This window comes from Erpetoichthys calabaricus, chromosome 15, assembly GCF_900747795.2.
Source record: "Erpetoichthys calabaricus chromosome 15, fErpCal1.3, whole genome shotgun sequence".
Taxonomy (NCBI): Eukaryota; Metazoa; Chordata; class Cladistia; order Polypteriformes; family Polypteridae; genus Erpetoichthys; species Erpetoichthys calabaricus.
Window position 1 is genome coordinate 53,446,094 of NC_041408.2, and position 24,383 is coordinate 53,470,476.

Here is a 24,383-nt window from a genome sequence, read left to right on the forward strand (position 1 = left end):
TCTGTCATCATGTTCAACTTTATCGTCTGCTACAGCTTCAGTTTCAGAATGTTCTCTGTCCATTTTCACCATGCAATACCTCCACTAACGCATGTCCTCTGGTGTATGCTTATTTAGCGGTGTAGCAGTGAAAAAGAGCCCCTGCGCAACACCTCTGTGGCATGTGTTTAATGGTGTAGCAGAGAAAAAGGTCCCCCTTAAACAGTTTCCCGCTGTGCCACGTTCCAAATGTTGTTTAGGCAATTTAAACTGGTGTTGCGGTATAAGAAAAATCCATATCATAACAAAAATAAAAAACGGTTTTCGGTATAAACCGGTATACCGCCCAGCACCATAATTAGACAACAGTTACTGAAAAAACTCATGATCACTCAAAAATTTTCACTATGTGGAAGTTTATTCCCCCCACTTAAAAAAAGAAAGAAAAAATGTGTTCTTTCAAAAGATATTAATTTAATATACACTATAAATTCTATAAATTGGTTTGTGGCGCTTCAGTCTATTTCATTATGGAATGGCTCAATCACAAGCTCTGACATTTTCATTTACTCAGGTTTTTTCTATTTTTCCTTCTTCACGTGGGCTCACAACCCCTCCAGGATAGTTCTTAATACTGAGCTTTGATTGGTTCTGTTCCTGGAGGTGTAAAAATAACAACACAGTCTGTTATATGCTAAAAGTGAGTGCCATTCAGAAAAAAATAATCAGAAAGTTCAGTATATATCACTCATTTGTTACATGTCATAACAAATATATCCACAGAAGAAACATAATTGCAGAGGTGAATATAACAGTCTATAGTTTTTGCCATTTTGGCATGTTTGGTTGCCTTTGGGGGCAGTAGTATTGGCGCGTCAAAACTTCACTCAAGAAACATATTCTTACCTCAGTGACAAGAGTCTGTGTTAAAATGTATTATTTCCAGTCTACTTTTGTTGTCAAGCCCCATAACCTCAGAAATGCGAAAGGCTAATTTTTTTTTTAATCAAAAACTTTGCTCCTTCAAATTTCATTGTAAATGCAAGTGCAGGCTAGGTATTTTTTAGAATTCACAAAAAATTATTCAATTTAGAATGTATTTGTTTTTTGGTGTCAAATTAATATATTCCAAGATTATGAAGAAATAACTCTGACTAAATAATGTAGAATTTATCCCTTAAGTGGTGACTCTAAACTGGCATGGAATATATGAATAGTAATACTGATGTGTGGATTTATAGGTTTGTGTCTTTTCTGTTACATCCGGTGATCTTACTCTCAGGGCTGATTTCTGTTTTATACGAAAAGATGCAGAGAATAGACTCTGCAATAAAAAAAGTCTCTTAAAAACAGACCCGTCTCTTCTTAACAGAACAGGACACTTAAATTAGGTATTTGTTTATACAATTTACAATACAATTTATTTTTATATAGCCCAAAATCATACAAGAAGTGCCGCAATGGGCTTTAACAGGCCCTGCCTCTTGACAGCCCCCCCAGTCTTTACTCTCTAAGAAGACAAGGAAAAACTCCCAAAAAAAACACTAGTAGGGAAAAAATGGAAGAAACCTTGGGAAAGGTACAATATAATAGTAAAATAAAAATATTACAAGTACAGAGCAGAATTTAACAGTAGGTGATATCACATAATAGGATTTGAATTTGTTTAGAGTCCTGGAGACCTCGGCCATCAAGCTGCCTCCCCTTATTGGCCATTCCACAACTGAGACAGCACTGGGCCAGCCAATGCAATGAAAGGACCCCTCTACCCGACGATTCCTGCAATCCTCCATCAGAGATAACTTTGCATTAGGCAGGCAAAACAATTTGGCAGGTGGGCAGTGGCACCAAGTGCCACATTTGAGTACCGAGAAGAGAAACAAAATAGGTGAGGTTTAGTAACAAATTACAACTACCATATTACTCATGTTTTAGTGCTAATGACCAACAACAGAGATGCATCATGTACAGTTAATCAGTAGCTCTAGTCAGGATATGCTAAACTGAAATAGGGAGTCTTCAGCCGGGATTTGAAAGCCGAGACTGAAGGGGCATCTCTTTTAATAAGCAGGCAGACCATTCCACAGTTTAGGGGCCCTGTAACTAAACGCTCTACCTCCCACTGTTATTTTGTTAATCCTTGGAATCATAAGCAGAACAGCATCTTGAGATCTTAAAGTGTGTTCTGGTTTGTAAGTCATGATAAGCTCAGATACGTAAGCCAGATCTTTGCCATTTAAGGCCTTATATGTGAAAAGGTAGATTTTGAAATCTGCCCTAAACTTAACCAGGAGCCAGTGTAAGGATTTAAGAACTGGAGTAATGTGTTCGTTCTTTCTTGTTCTTGTAATAATTCTTGCAGCAGCATTTTGGATTAACTGGAGGCTATATAAAGAATAGTTTGAACACTGGAAGTTGTATAAAGAACAGTTTGAGCATTCAGTGAACATCGCATTGCAGTAGTCAATCCTACTAGAAATAAATGCATGAATTAATTTCTCAGAGTCTTGTTTATTTAGAAAGCGCCTTAATTTCCCAACATTTTTAAGATGGAAGAAACATGATTTGGACAGCTTTGTAATGTGTGCTTTAAATGAAATGCTAGAGTCAAAGACAACTCCTAGATTATGGGCTGATTCAGTAAAATTAATGGTGATTCCAGCCGAGTTAAATGATGACAAAATATTGTTGCGCTCAGCATCATTCCCTCCAATAATTAACATCTCTGTTTTTCTGTGATTAAAGACAAATAGTTCTCATCCATCCACTTCTTTAATTCACTAACACAACTAATTAAAGACAATATAGGGGAAACTTCATTTGATCTAAAAGAAAGGTATAACTGGGTGTCATCTGCGTATGAGTGAAAATTAACATGATGTTTTCTAATGATAGATCCCAGTGGAAGCATGTAAAGTGGAAACAGTAAAGGTCCCAGTACTGAGCCCTGTGGGACACCATATCTCACTTCTGTGTATAATGATGGGGTACTGTCAGCACATTTCTGTATGTATTGGAATCAATTTGATAAATAAGAACTAAACCAGGCAAGCACAGTGCCTATGAGCCCAACGTCATTTTCTAGCCTGTGCAGTAAAATACAATGGTCAATGGTGTCAAACTTTGTGCTTAAGTCTAACAACATAATTACAGATTTTCCTTCATCAGAGGATATCAGAATGTTGTTTACAACACGTGTTAGTGCTGTTTCTGTACCATGACCAGTGCGGAACCAGACTGGAATTTTTCAAATAATTTGTGATGGGTAAGGTGTGACTGAAGCTGATTGGCAACTACTTTTTCAAGTATTTTAGAGAGGAAGAGTAAATTTGAAATGGGTCTATACTTATTAAGTATATGTGTGTCTAGGTCTGACTTTTTAAGTAGTGGTTTAATGGCTTGACAGTTTTAGTGCATCAGGTACTGTGCCATGCAGTAATGAACTATTCATAATGTTAAGAATAGGCGCTGCAAGAACATCCATTGCACTTTTTACTAGTTTTGTTGGCACTGGATCTAGGTAACAAGTAGTCAGTTTCATTTTAGAAATTAAAATCAAGACTTCATGCTCAGTTACAGGATTAAAATTTCTGAAGTGTTGAATATAATATGTGACCAAATCTGCCAAGCTAGTATTTGGTTTGCACTTGATGCTGAGATCTGGGATCTTATTTTTTTAATTTTCTCTTTTGGTATTTTCCACTGTAGGTCTTAATTCCCATTTGTTAATTTAGCCACTGTTCTAAACAGTATGTGAGTATTTTTGTTATTGTTATCTATTGATGTAGAATAGTAGTCTGAGCGAGCGTTAAAGAGAACTTTTTAATATTTTTTTAAGACTATCCATGCAGTTTGAAAGACCTACAGCTTTGTTGTTCACCATCTGCGCTCCTGTTTTCGACACTCTAATTTAAGAGCTCGAGTGCTTTCATTAAACCATAGAGAGTTTCTATGTGCTTTGATCACTTTTGTTTTAAGGAGAGCTGCTGCGTCCAGAGCATCTCTCAAGGTCACATTATAATGTGCTGTTAGCTGATCTAATTTTTTTTCCACATTTACATTTGTAGATTGTACATGGTTTTCAACAATTATACTCGACTTACTCAAAAAAGTATCTATAAATTTTGAAGCAGAATTACAATCTAAATGTCACACTGTCTTTGTTTAAATCTGTGAGTGTATTGGTAAAAGCAGAACCACATCAGACATAATTAAGTAGTGATCAGAAATAATTTCATTTAACACTAGAATTACCAGAGCCTATGAAAAAACTCGTAGATCCGGCCCACCTTAAATCGCTTCTTAAAACCTTTCTCACCTCTCCGCCAGCGTCTTTTGTCATCTAAATGTACTGATAAAGACAAGCTGCCAGCAGCCGGCTATTCCATCCCCCCAACGACTTAGAACGTAAACAAGCTTTTCCCAGCTAATGCCTTGATTGATTATCTGGGAGTGAAGTGGAGTTTTAGAGTAGAAATAATAAGATTGTTATTTGGAACACACGCATTTCATATGTGTTGCATTTCTACAGTAATCTGTGTAAACACATTGTTAAAACAGAAACGGTTTACAATATTCTAGTAGCAAATGACAAAATGTAGGCATAAACTATATAATGTATGAAGCCTGAAGTCCAAATATCAAAGAAACACTTTCACAAAAGGTACAAAAAAAAGCCACCGCCAAAAAAACCCACCTTAGTGTGAGACATTGACATGAATTAACTATCACTGCTTCCGTGGCGTAATAGTATCAGTCGCTGATTGGGAATCAGAAGGTCATGAGTTCGATCCTGCACAACTCCCATTTGAGAAGTGTTCTTATTTTCACTATTTTAGAATAAAATGATACATTTGATTTCAGTCTGTAACAGCCGGTGTAATTTATGATATTTGTAAAGGTTAGCTTTATTTTTTTAAAATTCACTTTTCATTGTCTCAGTCTCGTTCAGGATCCATCCCTACCGCCCCCCACCTGACACTGCTGTTTTTACATAAAGACGCGCTATAGTTCTGCAGTGTATCACGATACATACGACCGCGTGTTTTTTTCCCCAGTATTGCCAGTCCCCACGTGTTGCTGTATGCTGTTTCTTTTGTACTCCAGGACATGCAGAGGAAAGCATAGTAAAGAGCAGTAACTTCAGCGCATATGCAATCATCAGACCCTCCCCATCTGATGCTGTTTTCACATAAAGACGCGGTAAAGCTCTGCAGTGTACTTGTGACTGCATTGTCGTACCAATGCTTGCGAACTGAAGTGTCTGCATGCACTTTTCGTGGCATTATACGTGTATTTTTTGAGCATGCCCATGTAGCTCAAACACAGGAACATATGTTGATGTAAAAGTATAACAAAACAAGTGCACTTTTATTCAAGACTATAACCGAAGAAAAAAGAAAGCTAGTTACAGTAGGTGGAATGCTAAGAACTGCTGATTTCCATTCTGTGCTATATAACTGTTAACATTTGAATCTGATGATTGCATATAGCGCGGTCTTATTTAGTGTGGGCAAGAACATGCAGGGGGCCAGTTGCTGAGTGCTACAACGCACATTTTAAAAAAAGAAAGAGACAAATATATGTGACGTTTTGAAGAAATCATTTTATGACGCGAATAGTACCAATCAGAAAACAGTAATGCAATATTATTTGAAAACGAACAGCGTCAGGTTGGGTGTGAAGTTATACTGGCGCTGTTTGAGTCAGATCAGAAGCTGAATAAGCTGAAAAAGCTCCTGTTCTGACTCTAAGTAAAAAAGCATGAATTAATCAACAGAAATAACCGCGATTGACATTTTAAAGTTAACGATTTACAGTGCATACCAATTTATAAATTCAATGTCCGTTTGAGGAAAAAAAAACACTTTCTTCAAAGCTGGGAATCAAACTCGCGTCTCTGTGGCACAGTAAGGCAGTGGTGCTCCAAGTCGGCAAACCATCCTTATAACTTATTTTTTCAAGATCCATAACACACAGACAGACAGAGCACTGCGTAATACAGAGACAGACAGGCAGAGATATACAAATAAACAGGGAAGGCACATGTACTGAAAGAAAAACAAAATCAACATGTGCGTTGTTTCTGCAGCACTGAATAAGCTCACCCGCTCTAACATCACCCCTCCCCCGATCTGACTCTCTAAGTCAGTGCTCCGCAACCGGTGTGCCACGGCACACTGGTGTGCCTTGAGCCGATACAGGTGTGACGCCGGTCAAATTAGACAATTTTTTAACTAAATAATATTTCAACGGTCCTCCTTAGAAACACAATAACGAGAATACGTGCAATGAAATATTCGTGTAAATAGCCTTTTAAAGGTTTCATAATTTTATGTGTCATTTCTCTGAAATAATAAATCCCATCGCCTGGCGCCTGTCGCCTATGACGTAGGCCCTACGTAGTCGCCAGACAACTCCGTAGTACGCTTTGATAGGCAGAGCGCTCCGTGCCCTCACATAGATTCAATTCAAGCCGACGTATTAGTCGTGCTACGTCGCATTCACTCGTCTTGCGACAGTAGTTATCATTCATTACTATTAGTTGTGTTGCTGAATTGTGTATGGTTAACGTTCTTCGTGTGATTCATATTTAGTTTTAAAGTATACCCCTTTAAATATGGATAAATTTTTACATGGAAAAGATTCGTCTTCACTTACAGATGATGAAGAACCCAGCACAAGTGTTGCAAAAAAAAAAAAACAAAGAAGATTGTAAAAAGGAAGTACAACGAAGACTACATTCGATATGGATTCTCGTGGTGTGGTGACGAAACGGCTCCAAAGCCACAATGCATCATTTGCGGCGATCAGCTATCAAACGAGGCAATGGCACCCAGTAAACTAAATCGCCATCTAAATTCAAACCATCCCAGTTACGCCAAAAAAGACAAACAACTCTTGTGTTAATTAAAAATGAAAAGCGGTCATGCTTAAAAGATCTTGACCAAGAACTTCGGGTTGCGCTGTCAAATATTGAGCCGAATATAAAACTTTTGTGTTCATTGAAACAAGCGCAGGTATCACATTAATCAGTCATTATGTTATAATAATTATTAAGATTGCATAAAAGTAAATATAGTGTAGTTTTTATGTATGTATACTTATAATAAATGTATACTTAATAAAAAATGAAAATTTATTGTAAAATTTGTGTATTAAATTAATATCTATATACCAGTGGCGTAGCTGGAGATCATGTTGCCCGGGGCGGTGAAAAATTTGACGCCCCAAAGCTGAAAGAAATTTTTTTTTGCGCCTCCTCAAGGAACAAAAAAAAAAAAAAAAAAAAAAAAAAAAAGGAAACTACCGTAGTTTGGACCCCCTAAATAGCTGGCGCTTGAAGCGGACCGCACCCCCAATCCCCCAAACCCCCCCACCTCCATCTCCCCGCCCTAGCTACGCCACTGCTATATATTTTGGCTTTTGATGTGCCGCGGAATTCTAGGAAGAAATTTGGTGTGTCGCAGGTGAGAAAAGGTTGCGGAGCACTGCTCTAAGTAACAGCGCAAGTACAGACACAAATCAAGTGCATGTGTGTACTGTATAATATTAACAAAAAGAGCAGCTTACTACTGAAAACGGCAAATATAGGAGTGAGTGGGGATCGAACCAGGACTCTTGATTACACTTGGTTTGCGTCTGTACTTGTGCTGTTACTTAGAGAGCCAGATCGTGGAGGAGTGATGTTAGAGCGGGTGAGCTTATTCAGTGCTGCAGAAACAACGTGCATGTTGATTTTTTTTTCTTTCAGTACATGTGCCTTCCCTGTTTGTTTGTATATCTCTGCCTGTCTGTCTCTGTATTACGCAGTGCTCTGTCTGTCTGTGTGTTATGGATCTTGAAAAAAATAAGTTATAAGGACAGTTGTTCATGTTAATTGCAGTCTCAATTGTTAAAAAAATATTTTAAAAGGAGCATCCCACATGAAAATATAACGATCTCATTAACTGACAGTGCATACCAATTTACAAATTTTATGTCCGTTTGAGGTTAAAAAGAAAAAAAAAGAAGTAACACTTTATCCCCAGCGGGGAATTGAACTCATGTTTGTGAGGCAGAGAAAAGCTACTCGGTCTGAGAGGCAAATCTTAGCGCGCTACGCCACGGAAGCTGTTATATGGTGTGTGAAGCTTTTGTGGAAGTGTTTATTTGATCTTAGGAACTCGGGCTTTACACATTCTATAGTTTATGCCTACATTTTGTAACATTTATTACTAAAATATGAAAAAGTTTCTGTTTTAGCAATGTGTTTACACAGATTACTGTAGAAATGGAACACGCATGAAATGCATATATTCCAAATAGCAATCTATTATTGCTATTCTAAAACTCCAGCAGTTCAGTCACTCCCAGGTAATCAAACAAGGCATGAGCTGGGAAAACTTAGTGAACGTTCTGCGACGGTGGGGGATGGAATAGCCGGCTGCTCGCTGCTCCTCTTAATCGGCACATTTAGAAGACAAAAGAGAGGTGAGAACGGTTTTAAGGTGGGCCGGATCTACGAGTTTTTTCGTAGGCTCTGGTAATTCTAGTGTTAATGGAGTAATATTTAAATTTTGAATTTCAACTTTGTAAGTTATAATTAAATCTAAAGGTGTGGTTATGATTATGAGTTGGACCTTTGACAATCTGACAAAATCCTACTGAATTTAACAAATAAGTAAAATTTTCCACATCAATGTGTATATTAAATTCCCCCAACAATATTACACGATCATAATTTGTAGCCAAATCTGATAAAAGGTTGCTAAATTCAGTCAGATTTATCAGATTTTTGTAGTAAAAATGCGAAGAAAGTGGTGACATTTGTATAGATCTGCAAAATTTGAGTTATGACGTCATACAGGTGGAGGTTAGTAAAGAGATTTTGAAGATGAAAACAATGGAATCCTGTATCTCATTCTAGTGCGCACTCTGACTTTCAAAAAGTGAAGGTATTACCGGGAATACTTCAATCCATCTCTGGTCATTGACAAGCAAATGGCTCTATTTTAGTTCTGTTGTGATAAAGGCGCTATATTGGCGCTGACCCGACACAGACTGACACAAGAGGCACGGGCTAAATAAGCAGAAAGTCTTTACTTTCTTCAGCCATGGGACACGTGTTCCCCGTGTCCCATTGGTCTTACACAGTCCCCAAACAGAAATTCACCCAATACTTCCACTCTTCTTTCCTCCACTCCTCCCAGGGCAGCTTTGTCGTCCTCCTTCCGACTCTGGCGCCCTGAATGGAGTGAGGCGGCCCCTTTTATAATGCAGCCGGATGTGTTCCAGGTACTCCCTGATGCTTTCCCTGCAGCACTTCCTGGTGTGGCGGAAGTGCTGCATGGGCACAGAGAAGCACTCCGGGTGTACCTGCTTCCTGGTTTGGCAGCATTTCCTGGTGTGGCGGAAGTGCTGCGGCCCGAGGCTCCATAGTCCTTCGGGCGCCCCCTGGCCACGGATCTCCACATGGTTGAGCCTTCCAGTTCCATGGCTCCCACACAATCCAGGATGGCTGCCCTCTTGCGTCCTGGGGAAGGGAATTGTCTCTCTCCCGGTCCCCTGCTTCTCCAGGCCTCTCGGTGGGGCCAGATCCCCGGCCATCTATCACACTGTGTATCTGATGTGTGACTTCAAGCAATTTACTTGAATTGCTTGGATTTCTATTGTGTTAAAATAGATGAAATCATAATAGTTATATAAGCATTGTGTCCTAATGTTTGAGTGCAAAGCAGGTGTTTTTTGGTTTAGTCGCCCACATTGACTGGCATTTTCATCCTCACAATGTTACAGCTGGTGAAATTCAGAAACAATTGTAGTGTGCTCTTGAGATTGTAAGTCACTTCAGGTAAATACCTCAGCTAAGTAAATGTTTAAATTTAAGTGCAGTATATACTACTTGCTTAAACAAAAACTTATCAAAAAATGTAATCATAAAGTTTGATTATACGTTTACTTTTCCATTTTACACATAGTTTGTTACAGTTATGACTAAATAATGAATGCCTGCTTAAACTGTTTTTCATTATGAAATCCATTTTAGCATAGTATGTGGTATCTTAAATTAACATGAAGAAAAATATATTCTTGTTTAAACTGTGGTATGGAATCAAGTTAGAATAACCTTTTATTTAAGCTTCTCATTTGAATAGTTGTCAGGTTTGTGCTATTAATGGTATTACTTTATTCCTATATGCAACAATGACTTATATTAGTGATAGAAAAATAAGCCTTAATAATCTGTTCTACTTTGAACTCATTAACAAAAACAATTTTGTTTTAGTTTTAGGCTGGGTCCTCCAGTCCTCCCAAGGGGAGCGAAACCGTCTAAATGAAAATGAAGGTAATTAATTTTGAATAATTTTGCTGTTCTAGTGGTTCAGATATTGTCCTTTTGATAGGAATTTTGAGAAAGTAAAAATAACTAATCCATACATATTACTGAAAGGGGTCTTTTATAACTGAGATTTGAAATTCTGTAATATAACAAAGGCAAGTAGCCTGCAATATAGTGGTTTTCTTAAAAGCTAACTGAATGCCTTGCAACTGAAATACTTATTCTGTTTCAATAAGATTTTCTTACTTAAATTTCTGTAATGATTGGTATTTAGTGATGGTGGATGTTGTATTTTGTAATGGATTTTTGGTGTGTCATGCACAGATCAAAGCTCATGTGAAGTTATTTTGTCAAAGCAGGTGCTTCCATGCTGTCATATTTTATTGCTTTCATATCTGGCAGATTGTTTTTAGCCAGGAGGAAAGTATTCTTTTGTCAAAAAGATATAGAACATGATGCAAGATGCTGCAGTCATCAATCCTACTGGTTTCTTGTCACCAATTAAATTGTTCTTTTTTTTCTGAAGTGGAGTAAATGTGGTTGTGTTTTACTAGGTGTTTTTTAAGGTTTGATAGTTTATTGTTTTTGAAAAGCTTGTGAAAAACTGGAATGTTTAATTCAGTTTTTCAGCATTCACTCTAGAAGCTTGGACCTGGTTAGAACGCAGCTGCATATTTGACTGCACTAGAGTCTAAATGCATATTTCTGTGCATTTGTTTTGTAAAGAAAAAGAGAAAACCTTGCACATTTTGAGGGTTTGTGTGAAGTAATCATGCATTTATTGCATCAGTAAGCAGAATAATCAAGAAATGCATGGTTGTTTTGTTACAAACTGAACAAATGGTTTAATTCACTAATTCAGGTGGTACTGTTTTAACAATGTCTGAATTTTTTAGATTTTTGGTATAGTTCTTAGGCAGTATTTATTTTTCAGGTACAGAACAGAAAATGTCATTGACAAAATTTTGTATATGCACTTGGTTAGATAAATTAGATAGTGTTCCTGACACCCCAATGGCCACAAATGAAATTCTGGCTTTTAATATGATTTTAGTTATTCCACAAAAAGTTCTATTCATAACTGTAAAAAACATACTTTTGTACTTTTATGTGACTGGCATTTATTGCTATAATCATACAAATATGTGGAATATATATATATATATATATATATATATATATATATATATATATATATATATATAAAATATATAAATACACCTGTTTACTGTGATAATAATAGTGTATTAGAGCTGCAGGAAACAATCATTATTTTGAACTTGTGAGAGAGGTTGCTCCCCTATCTATTCTAATTTAGATATAAGATAAATACTGTATCTAGTTTGCTTTAACAAATTAGTTAGGTTTGGTCATTTTAAGCCATATTGCTGGGTAATGGGTTTTTATTAGAGTTCAGTTAACTGTAAGTATCTATATCCCTAATGTATTTAGGTTTGTATTCATTCAATAAAAATAATAATGAAAAACTGAATTTCCCTATGGGATTAATAAAGTCTATCTAATCTAATTTAATTAACTGATTAAATGCATTGTGGATTTTAGAGGTTTGAGTTTTCCATTCATCAATTGATTGAAATAATTTAAATAATTTTATTTATCCATCCAGAAATATTTTCCTTTTAAACAGTTCACATATTAGCTTCAGCAGAAGTTTAGCTGTTTGTATGCAGTTGACCAAACAGGCAGTTGTGTTTTTTGAAGTACATTTTTTGCCACTATGTTAAGGCACTGGTGAAATGGACACTTTTCTGTCTGCGCTGTCCTCTTGTCATGAGATTTGAACTAAATATTCTCTTACCCATACTCTGGAAAATTACATTTTTAGTCAAAATAGCTGTTTCTTTCAAGAAATGTGAAATGGATTTTATTTTCAGGTTTCTTTAGGAAAATAAGTATACTTTATTTTTTTTAATTTTATTTTTATTTCATTTTATTTTTTTTTATCTTATTATCACTGCTTCCCCAGGTAAGTGAAATTAGTATCTTTAGTTAGTGTACATTAAGGTTGGGAGCATACGGATTGATTACAGCGCATTGCCGCACCCACCACACAGTGAACCACCTGGATTGAGATCCGAGTGCAGCTGTGCAATGGGTGACACCTTGGCACCACACTGAACAGTGTGAGGTTATTTTACAGTAGCTGGAGTGCCAATCCTGCCACCAACCCCCACGTTTTCCCTGCAAGTTGGAGGACCTGCTTGCAGGGCTGGATGAAGATTAACATTATACGTATTTTATTGAGGTTGACAGAAATTAAATAGTGATCCAATTTTAAAAAATAAAAGAAAGACCCTGGCTAGTTTTAAATTTATGAAGTGGTACCCAGCTTGAATGAGGTTGATAGGGGTGAAGATACTGCAAGAAGGGACGACGAGATACAGACTATCAAAAGAAAAGGTCTAAGATGGAAAGAGAGTGGAGCAGTGGAAGTCATGCTTAAGCTGTTGTCCTTTGAATGTGTGCTGTGTGTCCTGAAAGGGTAGTAAGCAGAGACATTTGCACAAGTAAACAAGAAGTGTGACCTAGGCCTAAGCAAGTCATTTTGACCGAGGATTCTAAAGGACAGGTGACTAAATAGTGGCAAGATGGCTGGTCCTCAGGGCATATAGAGAAGAAACTTGAGAAGGGAATGCCAGAGTTGGCTAAACTTCATGTCCACCAGAGAGCACAATCACCCTTGTAGGATTGTTTGAACCCACACTATCGTTTAAGAGAGTTGACAGAATGAATACTGTCTGGGGGACTTGTCCTTTTAAAGGCAACTAAATGTTCAGCAGAACAGTGACATCAAGAGCAGTTGGTGAGAGTTCTGACTTGGAATACCTGGAGCAGATATTTCCCTGACCCTGTAAGTGATTTTTTACCTTAGCAGAAGATTACACGGTAATGAATTTTGAAGCTGCTTCAAAGTTGTGATCTAACGAAGTGCTATGGCAAAGGTTTAGTTGGTTTGTGGAGGATAGGTCTGTATCTGGTGAGATGTAAAATATTTACATAAATACTACAGTATATAGCTGTTCTTAGTTTTTTGGGAGATTAAGCATAATGTCATTCTTTTCCGAATTGTGGTGAACTCTTGCTATTACAGGTCATTTCATACATGTTTTATAGCAAATTATCCTAGAATTGATAGCTCTAAGAATTTTTGTTTTTTTATTGATTTGTTTTTTTCTTTATTCATTTATGTTCTCTGAACCTGCTTTTAGCAGTATAAGTTTGCAGCTGTGATGCATGTTTGAATGTTTTGGGTTGAAGGCAAAACCCTGGTCATCCATTGCCTGTCCATCTTTACTTATGCACACGTGTAACATCTGTTTGTAATGTGTTAATTATATCTATCTATCAATAGATTTAGCATTGTTCAAATATAGTAGTAATCATGTATACTGATCGTGTATAATAATTAATAGGTTCCATGTTGATATCTATTGGTCTCATTATTAAATTTTCTTTTTGTCTTAAATTCTTTTGCTTTTAATGTGTGACATTTGGCTGAAAAAATAAAACGTGCACTAGACTGTTACACATTGTTAATTTTCTTCTAGTTTTAAGTTTTTTTTTAAGTTTGTTTTTAAAGTTTGTGTGACTATTCATTTAAGGGAAGAATAACAAATGTCAGGAAATTTATTTTTCCAACTTCTCATTTTTTTGCTCTTGTCAAATGTTAGTATAGTAATGAAACAAAAAGTAATGCAGAGCCCACATACAGTGGGTCAAAAAAGTATTTAGTCAGCCACCAATTGTGCAAGTTCTCCCACTTAAAAAGATGAGAGAGGCCTGTAATTTTCATCATAGGTATACCTCAACTATGAGAGACAAAATGAGAATAAAAAATCCAGAAAATCACATTGTCTGATTTTTGAAGAATTTATTTGCAAATTATGGTGGAAAAAAAGTATTTGGTCAATAACAAAAGTTCATCTCAATACTTTGTTATATATCCTTTGTTGGCAATGGCAGAGGTCAAACGTTTTCTGTAAGTCTTCACAAGGTTTTCACACACTGTTGCTGGTATTTTGGCCCATTCCTCCATGCAGATCTCCTCTAGAGCAGTGATGTTTTGGGGCTGTCGCTGGGCAACACGGACTTTCAACTCCCTCCAAAGATTTTCTGGATCTGGAGACTGGCTAGGCTACTCCAGGACCTTGAAATGCTTCTTACGAAGCCACTCCTTCATTACCCGGGCGGTGTGTTTGGGATCATTGTTATGCTGAAAGACCTAGCGACGTTTCATCTTCAATGTCCTTGCTAATGGAAGGAGGTTTTCACTCAAAATCTGACGATACATGGCCCCATTCATTTTTTCCTTTACATGGATCAGTCGTCCTGGTCCCTTTTCAGAAAAACAGCCCCAAATCATGATGTTTCCACCCCCATGCTTTACAGTAGGTATGGTGTTCTTTGGATGCAACTCAGCATTCTTTCTCCTCCAAACACAAGTAGAGTTTTTTTCATCTGACCATATGACATTCTCCCAATCCTCTTCTGGATCATCCAAATGCTCTCTAGCAAACTTTAGACGGGCCTGCACATGTACTGGCTTAAGCAGGGGGACATGTCTGGCACTGCAGGATTTGAGTCCCTGGCGGCGTAGTGTGTTACTGATGGTAGCCTTTGTTACTTTGGTCCCAGCTCTGTGCAGGTCATTCACTAGGTCCCCCCGTGTGGTTCTGGGATTTTTGCTCACCGGTCTTGTGATCATTTTGACCCCACGGGGTGAGATCTTGCGTGGAGCCCCAGATCAAGGGAGATTATCAGTGGTCTTGTATGTCTTCCATTTTCTAATAATTGCTCCCACAGTTGATTTCTTCACACCAAGCTGCTTACCTATTGCAGATTCAGTCTTCCCAGCCTGGTGCAGGTCTACAATTTTGTTTCTGGTGTCCTTTGACAGCTCTTTGGTCTTGGCCATAGTGGAGTTTGGAGTGTGACTGTTTGAGGTTGTGGACAGGTGTCTTTTATATTGATAACGAGTTCAAACAGGTGCCATTAATACAGGTAACGAGTGGAGGACAGAGGAGCCTCTTACAGAAGAAGTTACAGGTCTGTGAGAGCCAGAAATCTTGCTTGTTTGTAGGTGACCAAATACTTATTTTCCACCATAATTTGCAAATAAATTCTTTAAAAATCAGACAATGTGATTTTCTGGATTTTTTTTCTCAGTCTGTCTCTCATAGTTAAGGTATACCTATGATGAAAATTACAGGCCTCTCTCATCTTTTTAAGTGGGAGAACTTGCACAATTGGTGGCTGACTAAATACTTTTTTGCCCCACTGTATGTCAAGGTTTATGTGCTTGTTTTCTCTTTTTTGTATTTGCTCCCATTGCTTTGCTTTGTTCATGTACAGGTCTGGCAAAGCTGTAATATTTAACAAGATGTGGTAGACATCTTGACAGTCAAGATGACTTGCATTTTGTACAATGCTGACCCAGGATATTGCACCTGTAGTGGTTTACAGCTGTCATTTAACATATGTTGTGTAAATTGAGTTTATATTCTTGTATGAATATGAAAGCTGTCAAATTTCATTCAATTAAACATCTGTCAGCCTAGATTTCTGAGGATTTTTATAATGACAACTTAGGAGAAAACATATCAGTTGCTAACAAATAAAGGAAACTTTAAGCTGCCATTTTCCACCCAAATTGTTTTGCTTTCCACCGTTTATTAAATGAAGGGTGTTCTATCACACATTACTAATATTCAGGGAGTTACTTAAATGCCACTACTTTACAGTGCATTGTTCCACACAAAGTCCAAGGAATAATAACTTTTATGTTTTGTTCCAACAAAAAGTAGAAGCAGTAGTAATAGTGTAATATTGTCATGTGTACCTGGTGTAGTGAGGTTCTGACTATGTAATCCCCACCCCCATCCCAAAGATGTGCACATTTGCCTAATTGGCCTTTCCAAATTCATTTAAAATTAGTGAGTATACATCTCAGTACAAGTACTTGACTAGTTGGGAGACATAAATGCCAGCAGAGATGTATTCAAGTATGCCTAAACATTTTATCATTGAAGGGCAAAATAAATGGGATTTCCAAAATAATTAAATGCAGTATTGTATCTACAGTCATTTTTATTATTAGGATTACAATTTTATTAGAAAAATATTTATACAGAAAAATCAGTATTGAGGGTGAAATTCTGAGTTGTTTTATATAATATCTGAAAGGAGATACAGTTAAGTACATTAGCAGACACGTTGCAATTCATATTGTGATTCAGGCTTCATGATGCCATATTCCCACAATACTCAGTTTTCATGAAGGAAATGTACTTTATGCTTAATATTAGTTAATAGTTATTATTAGACATTTATAAATCAAAAGACTGAAGAATAAATTCAAATCATTTGCAAATAGAACAGTTTAATTGTATGTTTTATAAGATATTTATTAAAGTAATCTTAAATATTAACATTAAATATTTCCAATGCAGTAAGATAAGATGAGCTGCATGTTTATTAGCACATGCCAAGTAAGAATTTAATTTCACTGTACTTTGTACACATAACAATATTGACCATATCCATATTACTAACCGAGAATGCTAAACCGGATGGACGCAGGGACATCCGGCCATGGGCCGTAGCCGCAAAAAGACGTACTGCGCAGGCGCCACAAGAAATGAGGGGCCGCGAGAGGCAGATGAGGGGCCGCGAGAGGCGGACAAGACCACAGAAAAAAGGAGTGAGCACAGAAAAAAGGAGTCAAAGAAATGAGCCGGCGCGAGCACAGAAAAAAGGAAAAGGCACAGAAAAAAGTAGTCAAATGCAGGCGCCGCACAGCGCTGCACGAAACCCATTGCACACGAAACTAGCACACAAAAAAAAAAAGACGCTCGCGCACAACAGCAAGGCACCCCCCCCCCCCTACAGGCACCGGACGGGACACACACCAAGAGGGGGATTCAACAAGCCCCTGGAACACAAAAAAAAAAAGAACACAAAACCACCCCACACACCCTACAAGCAACGGACGGGACACACACAAAGAGGGGGATTCAACAAGCCCCTGGAACACAAAAAGAAAGAAGACGCTCACGCAACAACAATCCTCACCACCCCCCCCCACATCAATAAGAAGTGACACCCAAAGCCACATTTCTAAAGGAAACGTCCATATTAAACATATGTCATCTCAACACCTTCACACTAGGCAGCATAGGTGTCAGCATAGGTGGATCTCCTTACAATAAAGCACTATTAACCATTCAACTGCAGAAAAGGCTACATATTAACAGTGAGTGCGATCCTCCTTATTACTTATCCATATTTCGCAGGCTGAGGAACAAACAAGTCATGAATACACGGTCACGGGTACAAAACGATTCGGATCGGATAATGGGACCAAACACACGAACAAGAATGAAACAACAAAATACACGGCGGCGCATACAACGCGCTTCGGAAACTTCGGGAGAAAAAATGTCTCGGATCAAAAAACGCAAAGCTCAAGTAACCCCGTTACAGAGACGTGCCCAAATGGACAGACACAATGAACGTAGACGCATACAGCGCGCATCTCAAAGTGCTGCATCGAAACAAGCACGATTTCAAACCGAAAGAGCTCGCGTCTCAGACATACAAAAAAGGGAGCGAAGAGAAAGAATAAATGAACGCAGACGTGTACAACGCGCATATGAACTGCCAGAAAACAAGCAAGCAAGACTCCAAAAGCAGAAAGCTCAAGTGACTGACATACAAAAACGGACAAGGGTCGATACAAACAATGCACGACGTAGACTGAAACGGACCTTTCGCAAAGCGGAGGCGAATCAATTAAAAATCCAAAATAGCGCATCACAAATAATGGACATGCAACAACGCGGCACTCAAACGCCACAAGCAAAACCTGCCCGTCGCGGACATCAACGCCAGACACCTGCTAAACGCTTACGGCAGTTGGCTAACAACGCCTTCAATAATGAGTCCACTATTGAGGAAAATTCATTGGGATTAATGAATGTCATTTGCAATCATTGTCATTCACTTAACTTCCCAGAAGAAACAACTGGCAATACAAATAATGAATTTACACGTTGTTGTCAAAAGGGGCAGATTAGACTGCCTCCTTTACATTCATATCCTGAATATCTACAGAAGCTTCTAACTAACGATGTGCCTGAAAGTAAAAACTTTATGAACTGCATTAGATCCTACAATAGTTCATTTGCTTTTGCATCTACCGGAGTACATATCAGGCCACCAAAAGGCAATGGCCCATACTGCTTTCGCATATGTGGACAAATATTGCATCGCATTGGAACAGTGCACCCTGAAACAAATCAACAACGCAAATATGCACAGGTCATTTCATTACGTCCTGGAGAGACACGGCTCTTTCTAAGTTCTGACAAAGTTGACTCTGATGACGACAATGAACATCTGAATTTCCCCTTAGAATATTTGAACACTATTAACCCGGCCGGATTACCACAACACAACCTTACCCTTAAAAACAGAACAATAATCATGCTATTAAGAAACCTTAACACTAAACAGGGTTTATGCAATGGCACACGGTTAGTCGTCAACACCATGACACACAATGTTATTCAAGCAACAGTTCTTACAGGATCACATGCTAACAATACTGTTCTCATTCCTAGAATTGACCTTACGAGTTCTGACCTAGAATTACCTTTTACATTGAAACACCGACAGTTCCCCATTAAACCTGCATTTGCCATGACCATCAACAAATCACAAGGACAAACCATGGACAAGGTTGGCATCTACTTCTCTGAACTCGTTTTTGGACATGGACAACTTTATGTTGGAAATATTCCAATAAAACATTACTCTATGCCAAACACTCTATTTTTTATTTCTATAGGCATCATCCAAACCTGCACACTATTCTATATCTAATTCATACATCTCACTCTTTGTCATGCCCCAACGCCAGGGGTTGGCGAGCGAAGCGAGCAGGGGGCGGAGCCCCCTAGTAAACCTCTAATATAAAGTAAGTGCAGTGCAGAACTTTCCAAGTTCAAATTTATCTTTTTTGTTTTCTGTGTTACTATCAAACATTGCTCCGGCAGTGTTTCTTATCCTTGGATTTTGACTGGATCTATGAAGAACAGTATAATGTTATATTTCCTTTATTAAAAAATAAATAAAATAAGAGAATGTACTAGTACTCTTCATGAAACTGAGACCTCTCTGCTGTGACAATATTCCTTTCCCTTATTGGGTACAGATGTATAATCTGACTGTACAAGGAAGCGTTGGGAATTTGGCTACATTCTGTCTCTGCCATACTTGCAGATATTTGATAGACATTTAGCTCAATTACCAACAGTAATTTTTTTACAAATCTGTTTGTTGACACTATTCACAGATTACAAATAGACAAATTGAAGGTCACCTCTTTGTGTAAAATATGGATGATTGTTTTCACTTATCTAGTTTGGCTAGTTCTGTATCAAGATATTGAGGACCATAAGGTCTCAGAAGGGCAGCGTAGTTCAGTCACATCAAGGTTTGTGTGGTGATACATTTAGTGCTGAGGAACTGGATAAACCTCTGACGCTATCAGAATTACAAGATGCTATAAAGTCACTTCAAGGCGGGAAATCAGCAGGCCCTGATGGCTACCCTGTAGAATTTTATATGAAATTCTCCACTCAGCTGACTCCCCTCAAATTGGCAACATTTACAGAAGCTAGAGATAATCAAATTCTACCTCAAACCTTTCGTCAAGCATTAATCACGTCTTTCCTAAACAAAATACAGTAATCCCTCCTCGATCACGGGGGTTGCGTTCCAGAACCCCCCGCGACAGGTGAAAATCTGCGAAGTAGAAACCATATGTTCATATGGTTATTTTTATATTGTCACGCTTGGGTCACAGATTTGCACAGAAACACAGGAGGTTGTAGAGAGACAGGAACTTTATTCAAACACTGCAAACAAACATTTGTCTCTTTTTCAAAAGTTTAAACTGTGCTCCATGACAAGACAGAGATGACAGTTCCGTCTCACAATTAAAAGAATCAAATATATCTTCCTCTTCAAAGGAGTGCGCGTCAGGAGCAGAGAATGTCAGAGAGAGAGAGAGAGAAAAAAGCAAACAATCAAAAATCAATAGGGCTGTTTGGCTTTTAAGTATGCGAAGCACCACCGGACAAACCAGCTGCAAGGAAGAGAGCAATGTGAAGGTAGTCTTTCAGCATTTTTTAGAAGAGCGTCCGTATCCTCTAGGCCAGTGTGCGAAAAGCCCCTCTGCTCACACCCCCTCCGTCAGGAGCAGAGAATGTCAGAGAGAGTGAGAGAGACAAAGAAAAACAAACAATCAAAAATCAATACGTGCCGTTCAAGCTTTGAAGTATGCAAAGCACCATGCGAGAAGCATGTCGCTTGACAAAGCCGGAAGGGAGCGATGTGAAGATAATCTTTCAGCATTTTTAGACGAACGTCCGTATCGTCTAGGGGTGCGAACAGCTCCCCTCCTCGCACCCCCTCCTTCAGGAGCAGAGAATGTCAGACCAAGAGAGAGAGAAAAGTAATCAATCAAAAATCAATACGTGCTGTTTGATCTTTTAAGTATGCGAAGCACCGTGCAGGAAGCATATCGCTTAACAAAGCAGCCACATGTAAGCCCAGCAAGGATGGCAGCAATGTGAAGGTAATCTTTCAGCGTTTTTTGAGGAGCGGCCGTATCCTCTAGGGGTGCGAACAGCCCCCGTGCTCACAATATATTTGAGGAGTTTTATTTAATATGTAATACGCGCTCTGGTTGGGTAGCTTCTCAGCCATCTGCCAATAGCGTCCCTTGTATGAAATCAACTGGGCAAACCAACTGAGGAAGCATGTACCAGAAATTAAAAGACCCATTGTCCGCAGAAATCCGCGAACCAGCAAAAAATCCGCGATATATATTTAAATATGCTTACATATAAAATCCGCGACAGAGTGAAGCCGCGAGAGTCGAAGCGCGATATAGTGAGGGATTACTGTAAGGACTTGTTACAATGTGCATCATACAGACCAACTTCACTTCTGAATAATGATTTTAAGATACTCTCAAAAATTATAGCTAGAAGGATGGAGAAAGTGCTGCCTTCGGTAATATCACAGGATCAAACTGGATTTATTAAAGGATAACACTTATCTTCCAATTCTCGACGCCTGTTTAATATAATATATTCACCAGCAAAGTCAAACACCCCAGAGATATAATTATCATTGGATGCAGAAAAAGCATTTGATATGATTGAACGGAACTACCTTTTCACTACATTAGAGAAATTTGGGTTTGGCCCAAATATTTGTGCATGGATCAAACTAGTGTATACCAAGCCAAAAGCTTCAGTTTGTATTAACAACATTTGTTCTGACTACTTTAAACTAGAACGTGACACCAGACAAGGATGCCCCTTGTCACCACTGCTGTTTGCAATCGCCATTGAACCACTGGCGGTCCACTGTCGAAATTCTTATCAGGTAAAGGGGATTATCAGAGAAGGACTGGAACAAAAAAGTTCTCTATATGCAGATGATATGGTTTTTATATATATCAGACCCAGAAAACACTGTGCCTGCAGTTTTAACAGCACTTACAGAATTTCAAAAGATCTCTGGTCTCAGAATTACTTTGAATAAAAGTATACTCTTTCCAGTGAATTCTCAAGCATATAATATTAGATTGGACACCCTACCTTTTACCATAGCAGATCAGTTTAAATACCTAGGGGTAAATATCACAAGTAAACATAAAGCTCTTTATCAACAAAATCTCGCTGATTGTATGGAAAAAATTAAGCAAGACTTGCATAGATGGTGAACCCTTCATCTCACTCTTGCTGGAAGAATTAACATTGTTAAGATGAATATCCTTCCTAAGCGTCTTTTTTATTTCAAAACATTCCAATATACATCAATAAATCATTTTTAAGCAATTGGATTCAACCATAACCTCATTTATTTGGAACTCAAAACATTCACGTATCCAAAGAACGACCCTACAAAGACCTAAGGAAGAAGGTGGCATGGCTCTACCTAATTTTCTGTTTTATTACTGGGCAGCAAACATACAAGCTATAAAAACCTGGACACAAATACATGAACATACACAGGCTTGGTCCGCAATAGAAGTAAAATCCTGCAGTACTTCTTTATATTCCCGGCTCTGCACCCCAATAAATGCAAGTTATCACAAATATACTAATAACCCAATTGTGCTTCATTCACTCAGAACATGGAACCAATTTAGAAAGCATTTTAAGATGGAAAATATTTTATCTGTGGCACCTCTGCAGGAGAACCACCTCTTTCAACACTCACAAACATATCTAGTTTTTAATATCTGGAAAAGATTTGGGATTAAATTGCTCAGAGATCTTTACATAGACAGTATCTTTGCATCCTTTGAACAATTACATTCCAAATTTAACCTTCCAGCTACACATTTCTTTCACAATCTTTTATTTTCAAATTAGAAACTTTGTTAAACAGAACCTGCCCGATTTTCCTCATCTCGTACCCTCCACCATGCTGGAAAAAATACTGCTCAATTTCAAGGACTTAGACACCATTTCTGCAATATATAAAATTTTATTAGAGTCTCTTCCTTTCAAAGATCCAAGAGGACAGTGGGAAAAAATATCTCTTAATTAATATATCAGAAAAGGAGTGGAAGGTAGCAATGCAGAGAATTCACTCGAGCTCTGTATGCGCAAAGCATACAGTTATTCAACTCAAAATTATATATTGAGCTCATCTGTCTTGCTTAAAACTGTCCAAAATATTTCCAGGGCAAGATCCAACCTGCAAACACTGCAACCAAGCTCCTGCCTCACTGGGTCACAGGTTTTGGGCCTGCACCAAATTAACATCATTTTGGACCAAACTTTTTAAGTGCCTTTCAGACAGCCTTGGTGTCACAATCCCTCCTAACCCATTAATAGCTGTGTTTGGTGTTCTTCCAGATGGATTTGAAGTGGAGAAGGACTTTTGGCACACAGACTTATTTTGTTAAATTGGAAGAATCCTAACTCTCCTCTTATAAGTCAGTGGGAAACCAATGTTTTATATTATTTGAAATTGGAAAAAATCAAATTCTCAGTCAGAGGATCTGTACAGAACTTTTTCAAAACCTGGCAGGATCTAATCAATAATATTTTAGAATAAGAAGAAATAATGATCTCCGCATTTCTTTTTCTTCTCCATTTGTCTTTATTGCCCTATTAAACTCAACAATTTAGGTATGTTTACAAGCTTTAAGTGTTACTTCTTTGGCCATGCTCTCCTTTTCAGGGGTGGGGTTTGATTTGTTTTCAATCCCATTTTTTGTAAAAATTGATCTATTTGTACGGAATGATGTGCTAATTGGGAACTTCAAATCAGCAGAAATTTTTCTGTAACCTTCCCCAGATTTGTGCTTCGAGACAATCCTGTCTCGGAGGTCTACAGACAATTCCTTTGACTTCATGCTTGATTTGTGCACTGACATGAACTGTCAACTGTGGGACCTTATATTGTCAGGTGTGTGCCTTTCCAAATCATGTCCAATCAACTGAATTTACCACAGGTGGACTCCAATTAAGCTGCAGAAACATCTCAAGGATGATCAGGGGAAACAGGATGCACCTGAACTCAATTTTGAGCTTCATGGCAAAGGCTGTGAATACTTATGTACATGTGCTTTCTCAATTTTTTTATTTTTAATAAATTTGCAAAAATCTCAAGTAAACTTTTTTCACGTTGTCATTATGGGGTGTTGTGTGTAGAATTCTGAGGAAAAAAATGAATTTAATCCATTTTGGAATAAGGCTGTAACATAACAAAATGTGGAAAAAGTGATGGGCTGTGAATACTTTCCGGATGCACTGTATGTGATATCTGAGACACTCGATATCTTTAAAATAATATTTAGGTTTTACTGTATATAAAAGTGTCTTTACATACATAATTTCAATGAATCTTACCTAATATCTAAGAAAATATGCTGTATAACTGTGCGGGAAATGTTTATAAGAGTGTGGGAGAGTTTATAAGGGCTTAAAATATATAAAAATAACCATATAAACATATGGTTTTTACTTCG

At 37.9% G+C, this 24,383-nt stretch overlaps 1 protein-coding gene across 2 annotated transcripts in view; it reads left to right on the plus strand.

The window, feature by feature from the left end:
• arid4b (AT-rich interaction domain 4B) overlaps nucleotides 1-24,383 on the plus strand; it is a 178,053-nt gene that overhangs the window by 7,846 nt on the left and 145,824 nt on the right. For both annotated transcript variants that reach the window (XM_028820862.2, XM_051919364.1), the window contains exon 2: nucleotides 10,247-10,306. In XM_028820862.2, coding sequence (XP_028676695.1) covers nucleotides 10,295-10,306 — 12 coding nt within the window. In that variant the 5' untranslated portion in view covers nucleotides 10,247-10,294. The remainder of the gene's footprint in view (nucleotides 1-10,246; nucleotides 10,307-24,383) is intronic.